The 16,466-nt window shown below is 26.9% G+C and overlaps 2 protein-coding genes and 1 pseudogene across 5 annotated transcripts in view; 2 read left to right on the top strand and 1 right to left on the bottom strand.

The window, feature by feature from the left end:
* Positions 1-384: 384 nt before the first annotated feature.
* On the bottom strand, positions 385-9,512 carry LOC101501130 (probable polygalacturonase At3g15720; annotated as a pseudogene).
* Positions 2,910-6,795, top strand: LOC105852621 (ABC transporter A family member 8-like). 4 transcript variants are annotated; one of them, XM_073370863.1, is made up of 7 exons: positions 2,910-3,116; positions 4,387-4,413; positions 5,402-5,533; positions 5,598-5,683; positions 5,969-6,097; positions 6,207-6,312; positions 6,458-6,795. In XM_073370863.1, exons 3-6 carry the CDS (start codon positions 5,494-5,496, stop codon positions 6,288-6,290), a joined length of 339 nt encoding a protein of 112 aa, XP_073226964.1. In that variant the 5' UTR covers positions 2,910-3,116; positions 4,387-4,413; positions 5,402-5,493; the 3' UTR covers positions 6,291-6,312; positions 6,458-6,795. The 4 variants fall into 4 exon arrangements, 2 of the variants coding, with proteins under 2 accessions (XP_073226964.1, XP_073226963.1); XM_073370862.1 differs by having other exon boundaries at positions 2,910-3,155; XR_012163939.1 differs by lacking the exon at positions 5,402-5,533.
* A 6,524-nt stretch (positions 9,513-16,036) lies between the features above and the next one.
* The window catches only part of LOC105852624 (uncharacterized), an 18,991-nt gene continuing 18,561 nt past the window's right edge, over positions 16,037-16,466 (top strand). Inside the window, exon 1 of the mRNA XM_027336913.2 lies at positions 16,037-16,218. The gene's annotated coding sequence lies outside the window, so the exon portion shown is untranslated. The remainder of the gene's footprint in view (positions 16,219-16,466) is intronic.

The raw sequence follows: 16,466 nt of genomic DNA, 5'->3' as shown, positions 1-16,466 counted from the left end.
GATTGAATATTTAAAACAAAACAAAATGTATATAAACAATAGCTCATCTTTTTTTAATAATATTTTTAGAGTGAAAATCTCTCGTTTTTTTTTTTAATTGTGTATACAAACACTAACTCGTCTTTTTTTTAATTATATTTTTTAGAGTGAAAATCACTCATTTTATTATAAACTTTTCAATTATTTTCATTCCATTTATTCTTTTGTTATACAACCACTATTCTTATAAACTAAAAATCTTACAAATTTAAAACATTTTTTTCGATCAGATTGATACATTTATACAAAATAAATATCACATTCAAACTTTTAAAAAAATTTATATTAAAAAATTATTTTACAACCTACACCCGCGCAACGTGCGGGTTATATTCTAGTTAAACATTAATTGGTTATCCAAGAAACATTAGGAATAGTATTTGTAGTTATTCCATGGGCATTTTTACAAGTAGCTTAAGTTTTTCCTCCTAATTGAGAAGAGACAATAATATTTTGATCGAATAATTTGTTGAAACAACCTATTTCGAGGGTCCACAAACTAAGTTGATAGCAACATCACTAGCAAAAGTTCCTCTAAATCCTCTATATGTCACAAAACTCACTTCCACATTTGTTGCCTAAAAATTTGAACAAAGTTCAACACATATATATCTATGGTATAAGTATATATATTACTATGTATATAAAATCAACAAAATGTGACTTAAGTAACAATAGTTTGATATATAATTTTAGAAAGAGAATTTAAATTTTCATCCGAGACAGTTATAAAATAACTATTAGTATCACTTTAATTAATAATCATTTAAAAATAAAATTGTTAAAAAATGACAATATATAATATGAATAATATAGAGTGAAATGTGTACCTCATTATCAAGACCATAATTTTGATCTATAATTATTGGGTTCTTAATATTTTGAAGGAAGATTTGGTCAAAAGTAATATGTTTTGCATAACCTGATCCACCTTATGAAAAAATTTCAAATATTTGAAATCTATAAGTGAAAGATAATTATGGGAAAAGTGTACTTCGTTTTTTCTTTCGTACATTTAAACTTTATTGGACAATGAATTGTAAAGTTTACCAAGATATATACGGTGTGGTTAATAATAAATGGCTAAACTTGAAGAAAAAAATCATATTTTTATAAGAACTTCAATCATATTTAACTTTTGAGTTATTCGTACTGAAATTGTCTTAATTCTAACTTCATTTGAAGTCTCAAGAAATGTGTAAGTTTATACGTAAACATCTAAAACGGTATTACACTCTCCACTTCTACCAATGCTACCAACACTGATTGATGCATACAATACAATACATTATATGAGATTTGTGAAAAATATGAACTTTAAAAATACAAGGTTTATGACAAACCTTATTCCATGTTGTGGTCTACAAGTAACTCGAGTAGCATTGATAAAAGAGGAGCCACCATTGACAGCGATACAATCATCACCTATTTAGAAGAAACAAAACTCAAAATAAAATTAGAAATTGTTAGTTATTTTAAAGACAATGATTGTTGATGTAAAAAATAATTTTTACCTTTTTAACATTTATTTATACCTAATTTTTTTAATAATATAACATTTATTTATACTAATGTTTAGTTATAATTTCTTTTTTTATTGATTTTTCCATTTTTTCATAACAATTTCTGTTTGACCCACTTTTTAAATATAAATAGCATAATCTTTTTTTTAATTATACTTTAAAATTAAAATTTTGATAAGATAAACTAATATAAATTTTAATTATCAGATTTTATATTAGAATCTTGCACTACTAGAAATTAGCATTTTACCTGCGGCATTTCCTGCGGATCAATATCCGCAGGTAATACCTCGTTTGCTGCGGATTTACATGTGACTATATATCCGCAGCAAACTTCACAATATTCCTGAGGATTTATCTGCGGAATGTTCGCCGCTGGAAGTATTCGCAGCAAGTTCCGCAGGTGATTTCCTGCGGAGTTTCTTGCGAATGTTTATACCAATAAAATAGTTTTTTTTTTTTCTTGAAGGTTATTAAACTTCTATGATCATAGGCTTTTATTTTTCAAAAAATGGTTGATGCAACATCATATTTTTAAGGAATAATGATTTTTTTTTTCAATTAATTTTTTTTTTGTGTAAAAGTTATTTTAGGTGTGGTTAAGTTATTGGAAAATTATGGATAAGTGAATACGACTAATTAAGAACACTTAAGTGATGTAAAATTTAAAATTCTAAACAAAAATTAATGAAATATACTTGTCTAATTCTAATTTTTTTTATTAATCTGATCAATTAGAGTTGATTGTGAATAATCTATCACTATTATTGTAAAACAACTTAGAATTTTTTCTTTTTAAAATTTAATAGATATTCTTTTTAAAATTTACCATATGATTTTAACTTTTATTTGTATTTTTAAAATCGAAAGAAGTATTGGTTTATGTTTAAATAAACATGTTAAAGTTCTTGTAAAAGAATAGCATGTTAAGTTGCATCTTGAGTAATTATGGCTCTAGTGTAGTACTTAATGGCATATTTAATGTAGTCTTAGTTATTGTTTATATATTATTTTTGTTTTTAATTATAAGTACTATTTAAAAAATAATTTTGTCTTTAAATATAAATTATTTTTAATTTTCTAGGTATATTTATTGTTATTATCTAAATATATCTTTTATTATTAATATTAAAATTCAAATTAATGTCAATATTGAAATTATCATTTTAACAATGAAAATCACCTGAATAATGTGTGAACCACAAAAGGAAAAATACTCTTAGATGTTGAAATTATAGTCAATACTCGTATAGTCATCATAGTAAAATTAAGCTATGGACTTATTTTATCTTTGACCATTGTAAAATTTAGCTAGGGCTTATTTTATCTTTGACCATTGTAAAATTATAGTCAGTACTCAAAGGAAAAAAAAAGGCAGTACCATTTTGGCTCCACTAGTTCACTCCCACCGAGAGCTCTCTTCTTCTCCTTTCTCTTCCTCATTTCATCGCAAATACCCACCGCCAAGGCCTCCACCGCTCTCCTCCGTAAGCTTGCTTCTTGAGGCAATTTTGCTTAAAGCCAAATCCTTAGAGGAACTCGAGCTATACGCAGGTATTACCGCCTACAGTTAACAATCATCAACTCAACAAGGTATGGTATCGCAAAATTACATTGTTTTAGGGTTTAGTGATTTGGTTGATTCATTATTCGATTGAGATTATCAGTAATATATTTGTGTTCTGAATTAGGGATTATTATTCGATTGATTCATATGTTCAAAATTAGGGATTTTATGTTATTCTTCAAAATTGTGGATTGGCTTATCATATTTTCATTTTCTCTCCCACAGATTCTTCACACTTGCTTCTCATTTACGTTGATTTGTGCTTCTCATTCCTCAAATCTTTCTCAGCTTTTTAAGCCGATTTCAGTTTCAATTTATAGAGTATTTGATTCTATCACTAATGTTACTTTCTCGTTAGTTTGTGACATTAATCGTGGTACATTTCAATTTGTTTTTCTGGTTCACTTGATTTTGTGTTTGTTTAGAGTCATAGATTTGAGTTGATGCTAATTTTAACTTTGCTTAGGGTTTTGAATGTCCAATTTGTTGTTGTGTATGTTTAGGAAATTACGTTTCTGACTTGATCTCACATACTACGTGTGATATTGCTGGTCATAGTCACCAACTTAAAGGTTGTTAGTCTTGGTAGTTAGTTTTTGTTGTAGGTGTATTTGGATTTCTCTCTAATGTTCAAAACTTGCTTTTGGGAGACTTGCTTTTGGGAGACTTGCTTTTGCAAATAACTCAATTAGTTGAGCTCCAACACTATGAGAAGTTGAGTTTGAGAAAGAAGTTCAAACGTGAAACTCTAATTATTACCACAATATATTAACAATTGACATTGAAAAGGGTAATATATCTCCAGATTGCTTCAACTAAACCATAGAAAATAGCAAAGCGTTTTTGTTTGATATCTCACAATATGCAAATTATGCGATGGCGAAACTTTTTGTCCATGAAGAATCACATTATTCCCTCTGTTTCGCATTTCTTGCTTTTCATTCCACTCCTTGTTCCTGTCATAAATGGAACAGTAACCCTGTGAGTTTTCAATTTCTTATTTCATTCGCATTGTTTGTTGAGTAATGAGGGAAATAGGGTAGAATTTCATTCTGTAATAGTATATTGATTAGTTAGAAACAGTTACAAAATAGGAGAAGTTTTACATACATACTTAAAGTTACAAACTCTGCTGGCATAATTCTATTTTATTTTAGTGAATTTAGAAGTCTTTTGTTTTGTGAATTTGTATGATTATCTGCAACTTTGACTGAAAAGGTTGGAAATTAATGCAATATTTTTTTGGGGTCCTTGCAGGATATAGGAGGACATAAACCATCTAAGGTATGTCTTGTAATATTTAATTTTAGAAATCACACAAATTATGATATATAGCATTGTTTGTCAGATTATGATACTTCTAGGTTGTATTAGGAATAACTTTTTAGTAAAAATGGCAGAAGGTTAAACACAGCATAATGGCATACCAGAAAGTACTCCAATTAATAAATACTCAACCCATTCATTTTTGGGAATATTAGGAATGTCCAGCATGATTTCCCATCATTTGAATTTGAAAAAATAGCTGAAAATTTTCATGTTGACCTAAATAAATCATTAAATTCCATGTTCTGTCAATTGAGTTATGTTGCAATGCTACAAAGTATTCCAATAACAATTTATCACATAAAATTGTGCACAAACATATTTCCCACTCGACTACATGGTAGAGAAAATGCAAACAGAAAGCAAACATATGCTCTACACCATGCAGACACATGATATGCTTGTTACTGGTATGAGCTGAAAAAGCCAGCTGTTGGACAAAATTAAATAAATAAACCTGACCACGTCTTATTTTCCAAGCCAAATCTAAGTTACTGACAAGCACTGTGCATTGTGATTAGCAGGATAACATAGAGACCAGTTACAGCTAAATGCCAAACAAATTCTCTAGTTATAGACTTTTTTAATGTCTAAATCACTTCAACTAGTTATAGAATCACTTCAACTAGTTACAGAAATTTTATGACATGACATTTTTTAAATAAAAAAATATTAGAGTGAGAAGAACTACAATAAAGAAAAAATTTAAACCTATTAAATATTTACAAAGAAGTTTATATTCGGCAATAATTATTGTAGTCAAATTGCATCATCAATTATATTAAATGGATTTGTGCCTACAATAAGTACTAATCCGATTTAATTTTCTTTCATGCAAAAATTCCTTTTGAAATTAACATGTATTTAGCTAACAAATTATGGGCTCTTCTGTTTGTGCTACGATGTCATTTAACTAACAAATTTTATATTTAATTATATTAAATAGATTTGTGCCTATAATATAATTTACTATTACATCTAATTCTCTTCAAAGAAGTGTGGCATATGTTGAAGGCCTGGACATAAGAACTCATATGAATGGAATATATATTAACATGGGAGTATGTCCACAATATGAGTAAGCTGAAATTCCTCCAATTTTTATGTTTTTCATAAAAAAAAATTTCCTCATGATACTATAGCTTGCTGTGGGAAAGCTTTGACTGGTAGAGAGTACCTACTTTTTTATGGAAGACTTAAAAATCTTAAAGGTTCCGTCTTGACTCAAGTAAGTTCACTCACTAGAACTCTTACTGTTTGAAATATTAAGATTATTATCAGTGTGCTAGGAGTTTAATTAAGTTAGGAGTGTTAAGTTATACAAATTATACCTTTCAAAATATAAATAGGTGTTTAAGGTTATTGAAAGCAATGAAATTAGAAAGTTGGTATGTCATAATTCTTATGCGATATTTTAAGACAACAGTATGAAAAAGAAGAAGAACATCATTCCATATTATCATTTGTTTGTCAGGGATATTTTAACTATTTAGCTTTCATTATGTTGTTCTAGACAGTAGAAGAATCTTGGAAGAGTTTAAACCTTTTCCGTGGAGGGGTTGCTGATAAACAAGCTGGAAAATACAGTTGTGGGATGAAGAGGAGGCTTAGTGTTGCAATTTCATTAATTGGGGACCCCAAAGTTTGTGATTCTTTTCAACCCAATCTGATCATTTTTTCTTTTTCATATTTTTTTTAAAAAAAAAAGATGATTAAGTTTTCTTATTATGTAAATGCCAATTTAAATTTAGGTTGTTTATATGGATGAGCCAAGTACTGGATTAGACCCTGCTTCAAGAAAATGTTTATGGAATGTTACCAAGCATGCAAAATAGGATTGTGGAATCATTCTAACAAGTATTCTCTCGCTCTTTCATGGATTTTGTCGCACTATATTCTACTTGTTGTTTATGCTTTAGATATATTAGTGACAAATATAAAGTGCCAATTAAAACCATGTATATTTTGACTTATTATAGCTATTTATGTTGTTTTGTCATAGCTAAAAGCCAGATATGGAGGAACTTATGTGTTGACAATGACAGCATCTTCGGATCGCGAGAAGAATGTAGAGAACAAGATATACCGATATACCGTCTTTTTGGAACTTAGAAAAAGAGATGGTCGAGACCAACAAAAGTTTAACCTTTCTGATGCAACATTTAGGATTTGTTGGATCTTCTTTTCGTCCAAGTTCATCACCACAATCCAACGATGAAACTGATTAAGATAGCGGGGATGACGACATTGGTAGTGATTATATTGAGTAGTATTTGTTTTTATTTTGTTAAATTGGTTGTATCATGTACTTGGTTATACTTAAATTTTTTTTTTTTTTTAGATCATGTTTTAATTAATATTTAGTTCTGATTTGTGAACATGATATACATTTTGTTTAGAATTATCACAATAGTTGGATCATGCTTTAATAAATATTTAGTTTTGATTTGAAAACATGATATAAGTTTTGTTTTGGATTATTGCAACAGTATTTCAATTAAAGATTAGTATTAAATATTTTAAAAATGTATTTATAATAATATTTTCATATATTTTTAGTTAAAATTTTTATATAAATAAAAAATCAGACAAATTTGTTTAATGTGGAAATTAAAGCATGCGGATTCTTTATTGAAAATAATTTTGATACGAATTACCTGCGGATTTTCATACGAAACATATTATTAGTGCAAAATTTCGTATGAATATACCTGCAGATTTTCATGCGAACTATATTTGTAGGAACTATACTGCAGACATTTCTGCATGAAAATTCGTAAGAAATTGCCTAAAGTTTTCTCAAACATTGCTGCGGATTTTATTTAAGTTTCCTGCGGATTTAGCCACAGGTAATTTACCTGCGGATAGTGAAATCCTCAGGTAACAATTATCCACGAAGGTTTTACGTGGAGATAAGGTTCCGCCAGGAAATCCGCAGGTAACATGCTTGCCTGCGGAATATTTGCTTAAATCCGCAGGAAAAACGCAGAATTCTAGTAGTGTTGTATCAAGATATTAATAGAATCATAAATGTCAAATCCATCTGCGCTGGGACTAGTACTAGGAGCATTAATGGATTTACGAGAGAATGTTGCACCATTGCACATATTTACGGATACATGAGATTGTGGACTATTAGAAATCTCCAAATTACTAACAATAAGATCATTGCATGCATGGAAATATAACACATGTATTGTTAAAAAAAATTGTTACAACATTTCAAAATAATAATTTAGGGGGATTGTTTATTAAGTTTGAATAGTAATTCTTTCATTGTATAAAAGGCATATTATTTTTAAAATCTTTATTTTTTTAATGAAAATTTATATATTTAATATGAGATAAAATCTATTTGTTTTCTATTAATTATAAACATTAAAATTATTATTTTTAAATGTTTTTCTCTCGACTATATTCGTTATAATAAGATTATTCTTTAAAAGCATATAAAAAAACATAGTGAAAATTTCAAAAGTAATTATTTATAAAAATATTAAGCAAATCATTCTTGATTGAATCAATAGTTATATATGTTAATAGCAATATATGAAATTGCCATAAATGGTCATATAATAATAATAATAATAATAATAATAATAATAATAATAATAATAATAATAATAATAATAATAATAATAATAATAATAATAATAATAATAATAATAATAATAATAATAATAATAATTTACCAAAGTGTTATTTTTCATTGGCAAATGTATATTTGCACAATCAATTCATTAAATTTTTTTTTTCGAGTTAACTTTGGAGATATCTTTATTTTATTTTTTTTATAAATAAAAAATTTATTAAAAAAATAAAATAGAATACCCATTTAATTTTTGAGAGTTTAACTGTTCCAAACAGATGAGGTCAAATTTTTTATTAAAAAGAAAAAAGAAAATTAATATAAGTAGACCTATAATATCAAACTAATTAAAACTTCATTTTGTTATCAAATTAATTATAAAAGAGAACAAGATCAAAATATATAATGAACATATACCTTAGGTCGTTTGCAACTTTCACATTGCCACCAAGTGGAACCATCTCCATCGATTCCTCCTTTGCCATTGCCATCAAATGTGAGTCCATTTACATATTGAATACTAATCCAATATATTCCATCTAATTTCCATGCTTCTTTAGAAGGTGCCACTATTTTCCCTTCAAGCTGCAATATACAAATATAGATGTCAAAATAAACAACACAAATAGTCTCTCCATCCATAAATATATATAAGCCCTCGTTTTATACATTTTCCCCCAAATATATCTCTAATTAATACTATTAAGTGTCTTGGCTGTGAGAATATCGAGCTGAACGCCTGAACATCTATACACAAAATGGCATGGGTATATTAGATATATTACCTTTTTTATTTATAAATATATGTGAAATTTGTCCTTTTTTATTATAAGCCTTATATATTTCAAATTATCTCTCACAAAAATTCTCTTATTTAATTTAATTATTCATTAGAATGATAGGTTTGATTTCACTCTCTTGACAGGATTGGTTAAAAGAATACAAAAATTAAAATAATAAAATTAACACATTTCTTAATATTCGTGAATTAACTGGGTAATTAAAAGTATATATATATATATATATATATACCTGAATGCTCATTTTGGTTGTACAAGGACCACTAAAATTTAATTTGGTGACCATAAATGATTGTCCGACTGGTATAACTAGTGTCGACATCCCACCAGTTTTACATGCACTAGCAAATGCCTACAATATTGATAATATATAAATTGTTAAGGGTCACTTAATTATTAGTCATAATCTATTCAAACTGATAACCATAAGCTTTTTGTTAAATAATAATAAGTTTATCATGAAATGCACAGTTATTAAAATTAAATAACTTATTTTTGACAAATTATATGAAAAATATATATACTTGTGAATCATCACATGTGTCATCTCCGCGAGCACCAAATTGCATTACATTAATAAGAGCATTTTCAGTTCCAACATTCAACCTAATACATAGACATGGTGAAACCATAATTAGAATCAAAATATAAGTGAAGAAGCCTTGCATGTTTGATTAGAGTAGAAAAAAGTGGAAAATTAATAGTTGCTATGACGATTAGAGAATGGAGTGGGGGTTAAATAGAAACTTACATGGAATATTTTATTATACTTATTAAGGACTAGAGTAAAATAGTAAACGGTTAATTTTTTTAAGTATGTGTTAATGATTATTTAATTTTTTAGGTTAAATATGTCATTATTCAATTACTTTATTGTTAAGTATGATACAATTAATTTATTTAGGTCAAATATTTTATTATTTTAGGTCATATGTATGATACAACTTTAATTTTTATTATTAAGTCAACGCATATTTTATTATTTTTAAGTCAAATATGTCATTAACTAAAGTTGTATCATACAATATAATTTAAATTAATTAATTTTTACATTACTGTAAAAATTCATTCCAAAATAAGCATTGACTTAACAACTTGTATGTAAGATTATTTTGTAGAATAAAAATTAAAATTGTATGTAAGATTATTTTACAAAGACTAAAAATTGTATTTTTTATAAAAAATTAAAATTAAAATGTTGAAATTTTATAGCAACTAAAAATATATATTTAAACCAATATTTTATTTTTACAATCTAATGATTAAAAATTAATATTGAAATGTAACTGACACATAGTTTTTGTCTTCTTATTTAATGTTTAGTTTCCTAGTATTTTTTTTGGTGAAAACTAACACACAATCTAATTGTGGGTTTGAACTAACACTCCAAGATATCAATATCAAATGTTACTAAATTTTTTCATCATCCCAGCTACACTTACGAGGAGTATCGTATGTCATCTCTGCTTCTATTTGTTTTTCTATTGAGTCAACTTACTTTATATTTCTATTATAAAAAAACTTACCTTATATTTGCTGACATTAAGAAACTTTAAATAAAATAAAAAATTAGGTTTTGTTTTGTATAAAAAAAATTGCATCTTCCATTTTGAATATAAACAATAAAAAATAATTCAAGATTATTAAAAATGGAAGGTAATCTCATTTATTTATTTTTTATATAATAAAAAATATAATGTGGATCTAGTCCCTCAGACTTAGGAGTTTAACTCTAAATTGGTTTAACAATTGTGTGTGTTTATTTTGGCATTGCAAGCTTTAATTCAGTTTGACAGAAAACGAAGAACGCTCTTCGTTTTACAAATTGATCGATCTTCGTTTTGTAGAAACTAAGAACGTTCTTAATTTAGTGACTGATTGATCTCCGCTTTTAACAACAAATCTAACAATCTCCAACTTGAATGACAATAATCAATTATAAAAAGAATATGATTTTAATAATAGAATTTCAATTATGGCCAAGACACTTGTCATCTAAAAGAAATCAGCTTTAACACTGCAAGAATTGAATCTAGTAAGAAAAACAAATCATACATATCAAAGACTTATATTTTATATAAGAATAATGACTTTAGAATGGACCAAACATTTAAAAATGCTAAAATAAACTTTCACTAACCCAAAATACAACAAACTTTAAGCAAAACGTACAATATGAGTTATGGTATTGCGGTTCTTCCAGTGAGTTTTTTAATTTCATAAATATCATAGAATATCAACCTAAGTCTAAGAATAAATATCATAGAATATCAACGTAGGTCAAAGAATATTATATCTATAAGTACATTCATAACACAATATCATTCTCGTTAGGAGTATTGATATTATACTTGTATTTGTATTTTGTAACCTCATAATATGTGAAATATTGGTAATTGAAGAGAAATATAATATAGTTGCATGTCGAATAATTATTGTGCATTTTCCAACAACTTAAGCATTCAATTATGATACTTATTGACATTAAAAGAATTTAAATATATCTCAGTTTGATTGAATGAGACTTAATTTCAATGTATAGTAGAATTTGTCATAGTATGCACAAAAGTATATGACAATACAATTAAGAATATAACACTACGCGAAAAATGGTATTTTACAGCGCTTTTTTTAAGCCATTTACAGCGCTTTTTCATAAAATTAAGCGTTGTAGTATCCAGCGCTGTAAAAAGATACAACAACGCTCTTTAAAATAAAAAAAAAAGCGCTGTAAATCTCTTCTAAAAACGCGCTGCTTGTTGTATTAGTTTTACGGCGCTTTTTAAAAAAAGCGCTGTAATATGCATTCCTTTATTTCAATTAGATCTCTTTCTGGGATTATAACAACAATCTCCTTCATAAATCGTAATATACGGTATCCGCAGTCTATGTTGTTAGTTTGACGAGAGCACTATAAAATAAAACATATAAGTCAATAAATATTTGTGGATTGATTGTTAATGAAATTTTAAATCCATACATTTCAAACCTTTATTAGAATCCATGTGATTTATTTGATTTTTGCTTCGACACTGTAGCACCTATTTGAGCTCGGAAAACTTGTAAAACACTATCAAATAAATGTGATTATTAGCATTAACAGACACATTATATATATATAAGAAATAAATGAATAAATGAATACAATACCTGAAGAGTGTGAAGAAATACGTAGAGTTCATAAGGTTACGGTTTCGTTTAAGAAGAAACAGCGAAAATGCGCAGAAATACGAACGGTTCGTAGGACAGAGTAGAGTTCTCATTGAGAAGAGTATGTAATAATGTTCGTAGGGATAGTAACAAATATGGAGATGATTTGCAATGGAGATGGTTAACAATATGGTTCGTAGGACATTAGGGTTCGCAATGAGAAGGATAATGAAGAGGAGAAGGACACTGAAGTGTAGTGAAGTTTATGTAATAAAGAGGAAACTGAAGCGATTTACTGTTATATTTTATTTTTTAAAAGCCTATTACAGCGCTTTTTTTAAAAAGCGATGTAAAAGACCTTCTTATTTTATTTTTTAAAAGCCTATTACAGCGTTTTTTTTAAAAAGCGCTGTAAAAGACCTTCTTATTTTATTTTTTAAAAGCCTATTACAGCGCTTTTTTATAGACTTTTTAAAGCGCTTGTCCAAAAGCGCTGTAAAAGACCTCCTTATTTTTTTTTAAAAACCTTTTTACAGCGCTTTTCCAAAAGGCGCTCTAATAGGTCCTTTAATTATGTGAAATCAAAGTCTTTTACAGCGCTTTTTTTATAGCGCTTGTCAAAAAAGCGCTGTTGTATCCTCCGTTATTTTTAAAATATCATACAACAGCACTTGTATTTAATAAGAGCTATAAAAGACGCGCTATAAAATGTCATTTTTGGCGTAGTGTAATTTTGAAGTATTTATATTTTGTGTACATATGCACTTCCACATATCCGATATATAAATGATATTTGAATTATAGTCTAGTAATTTTAAAATTACTCTAATGATATAATATACACTATCACTTATTCGACATATATTTTTATAAGTATATATAAAATTTTCATTATAATATATAATTATTTTTTCAATACAAAAATAGATAAAATAAAGATATAAAATTTTTGTATAAGTAATGATACAATTATTTGTATCTTTAAAATTTTGGAGAATGTTAAAATTTTAAATATCAATATGAAATGAAAATGACTTTTTTTTTCATAAACATTATTTATTTATTTATTTACACACTTTAAATTTTTGTTTAGTTGCACCAGTGTTGCTCCTCGACGGATTTAGTTGAAGAACTAACTATAATTGTTTTTATTGAAGAATCTTTGAATATTTGTAACTAATAATGTTATATCGTTTCTTAATGTGATATAAGCAAATGTATTATAAACTTGAAATTAGAGAGTCTGGATCGAATAATATTTTTTAAAACAAATATGAAAGTGTAAAGACATCATCGTGATTAATTGACATCTCAACTGTATTGATACTTCCATTTACCTATAAATTTTTAGACACCTTAAAAATATTTTTAATAAAATGAAAAGACCGATGAAAAAAATAGAGAAAAAAAAAATTAAAATCGTATAAGATCGAATAATCTATTTCTTTATATTGTTAAAATGAATTTAATTTTTAAATAGTAAAAGATTTAATCATTATAATAACACTTTTTGAAATATAATTAATTAAGTTGTAAGCTTTTCTTTGCCAACATATATATGTTAGCATTAACACATCAAAAATCTAAAATCGATTATATAATTTAATTAAATCGTAAATATGAAAATGTATTATAGTATATATTTCTTGTTATGGGAATACAATAATATTAAATATTTTAAGAGATAGTTTTGTCGTGTATTGTGGCCCAACTTGGTTCGAGAGATTAATATTTGCAATTGTGCGCGGAGGATGTCATATTCACATAACAAAAGATATTGCTTTTGAATCATAAGTGTATGATTTCTTGAATGTATCCTACACAATCAATTTAAAAAAACTGACTTGTACGTTATCATTTTGTGTAGCAAAATAAACCAATCATAATATTTTACATTAAGATCTTCATATAATGATGCTCCAAAGATTTGTAATGACTTTTAGAGTTGTTTTTGTAGAAATGTAACATTTGATTTACTTTTAAGTGAGGGACACCGGAGAGTTTTAAGAAGGAGGTTTCAAGTCAAAAATCTGATAAAACTAATATAAGTACTAATTTACTAATATTTACTTATAAAAAAAATATGTTTAAGCTATTAATAATGATATTGAATATGTAATTATCTTTTTTTTTTTTTTTTTGTGAAGTAAGATTAAAAGTAAAATAATAGCTTTAAGGATAATTGAAATTTTCAATTAATTTTAGTATTAGTGTGTATTTAGTTGTTGAAACATTTTGTTTAAGATAAACTTCTCCGGTTCAAAATCTAATATAACCATTAATTTATTAATATTTACTTATAAACACATATGTTTTAGCTATTAATAATGATATTGAATATATGTCATTATTATTTTTTTGCAAAGGAAAATTAAAAGTAAAATAATAGCTTTTATGATAACTGAACTTTTCAATTAATTTTAGTGTTAGTGTGTTTTTATTTGTTGAAATTTGAAACATTTTATTTAAGGCAAACTTCAATTACAATTATTTATCACATAAGTTTATCAAACTATTAAAAAAAATTAAAATTGCAATATTTTGTATTAAAGAGTAAAATGTCGTTGATCAAATTTTCTTATTAAAATTAAAAATATAATAAATATAAATTATTTTAAAAGTCTATATTTTATCATGGTTGAGTGAGATGCGTGATGAATTTAGATCCTTTAATATTAAATTGATTAAACAAGAAAAATGTCATGTTTGAAGGTCATATCAAATTTGTAGATGAAAATATTTGTTTAAAAATATTTGAGGACATAAGTTACTGAAGTAACAATATCGATTTACAAGAAAGGGGGGTTTGAATTGTAAATATGCCTTTTTAAAAATTCCTGTTAAAACTTAAGAAAATAACTCAAGAATGATCTTGGTTATAAAACAGAAAACGGAGAACGTTCTTGGTTTATGTTATAAAACAGAGAACGTTCTTTAATTAGCAGAAAATCAGTTTATACTTTATCTCAAATGATTAATGCAGTATAATAAAGAAGGAGAAAGGAAGGAGAATACCACACACAGATTTATCCTGGTTCACCCAACGTGGGTTACGTCCAGTCCTCACACTGTGAGATTTTCCACTAAGTGTTTAAAATGAAGAACCTTCTTAATCTTACAACACCTAGAATAAATCAACCTCGATCTATTTCTTTCTTAGTTACTTTCCACCCAGAAAGCAATCACAGCACCTATCTAACCTTGATAGGAAGCAATCTTAAACAAACTATAACGAAACTCTTATAGTTTGAGTTTTTACAAATGATTGAATTTGACAGAATCTGATATTGCTCAACTCTTGTTTGAGAATAGATTCTTTACAGAGTATCTAATGACAATTTCGCAGCTGATATGTGAATGTGCAGCAGTGGCTGTTTCGCGAATTATTATTTAAAATTATTACATTTTGAATATTAATTTAAATTTTTCAAATAAATATAATTTTTTACAAGAGTAATCTTTATTGAGCTTATCCAACAAATAAAATAAAAATTTTTAACTTTAAATTATTTGTTTAATAGTCACTACTAGAAAAATCTAATTTACCGAGGGATTTTAGAGAGGGAATTTTGTCCATCGCGAATGAAGACGGAATTGGAGACGGAAAACAATTTATTGAGACGGATGTAAAAAGTTTTATGTTTGAGAAGGAATTTAGAGACGGAATACCCCGTCACAAAGTTAATCTGTCTCTAAATCCGTCTCAAGTTTTGTTTCTAAAAGTCACACTTGGGCTCTAAAAATAAATTTTTTTATAGAGACAAAATGTAGAGACGGAACAATGACGTCTCCAATGGTTTCCGTCACTAAATTCCAAAAAATTTCACAAAAAATTCCCTCCAACTATAGAGTAGTTTCCCTCCCTTTAAAATTCTCTCCAACCCTCCAGATTAAGTAATTATAATAATAATAATAATAATTATTATTATTATTGTTATTATTATTATTATTATTATTATTATTATTATTATTATGAAAAACAAAAAAAAGATAAAAATCCAATTAATATGTCAAGACGCTCCAACAAACACGGTTTGCGTTTTCTCCACCCCTCCACCTTCATTAAGCATTGCTGAAATTTTCCTCTAAACCCTAAGTGCATTTTTCTTCCTAAACCCAAAATCTCGCCTTGCTTCCAATCAATTGGTGTTGCTGTTTTGCATCCACTACTACTCCATCGTGGGTTTTGTTGGGTTTCATTCGTTTTCTATTTTTTGCATCAAGGTACGTTTCTGTCATACTACATTTATTTCCTTGCGTTGCTTTTTTTCCTTATTTATCCCTCTAAAGCTTCAATATATTTTAGATTCAAGCTCTATTTTGTCATATTCCTCTTTCACCCTCTGTGTTGAATCCCTAAAGTATGTTTATGTCTCTTAGCATTTGATTCCTTTGTGAAAATTTTAACCTTCAATAATTTTTTAGATAGTTTTGTTTACTTTAATAGATTTTTCATTAAAACACTGAGTAGT

This window comes from Cicer arietinum, chromosome 7 (genome assembly GCF_000331145.2).
Source record: "Cicer arietinum cultivar CDC Frontier isolate Library 1 chromosome 7, Cicar.CDCFrontier_v2.0, whole genome shotgun sequence".
Classification (NCBI taxonomy): Eukaryota; Viridiplantae; Streptophyta; class Magnoliopsida; order Fabales; family Fabaceae; genus Cicer; species Cicer arietinum.
The sequence above is the reverse complement of the archived record's forward strand: the minus strand, read 5'-3'. Positions and strand labels throughout refer to the sequence as shown.

Bases quoted from the DNA above. Each gene is read 5' to 3' on its own strand.
- LOC105852621 (XM_073370863.1), top strand. From the start codon at position 5,494: ATGGAATATATATTAACATGGGAGTATGTCCACAATATGA. The intron at 5,534-5,597 runs GTAAGCTGAAAT...ATGATACTATAG, and splicing joins GGAGTATGTCCACAATATGA to CTTGCTGTGGGAAAGCTTTG. The intron at 5,684-5,968 runs GTAAGTTCACTC...ATGTTGTTCTAG, and splicing joins AAGGTTCCGTCTTGACTCAA to ACAGTAGAAGAATCTTGGAA.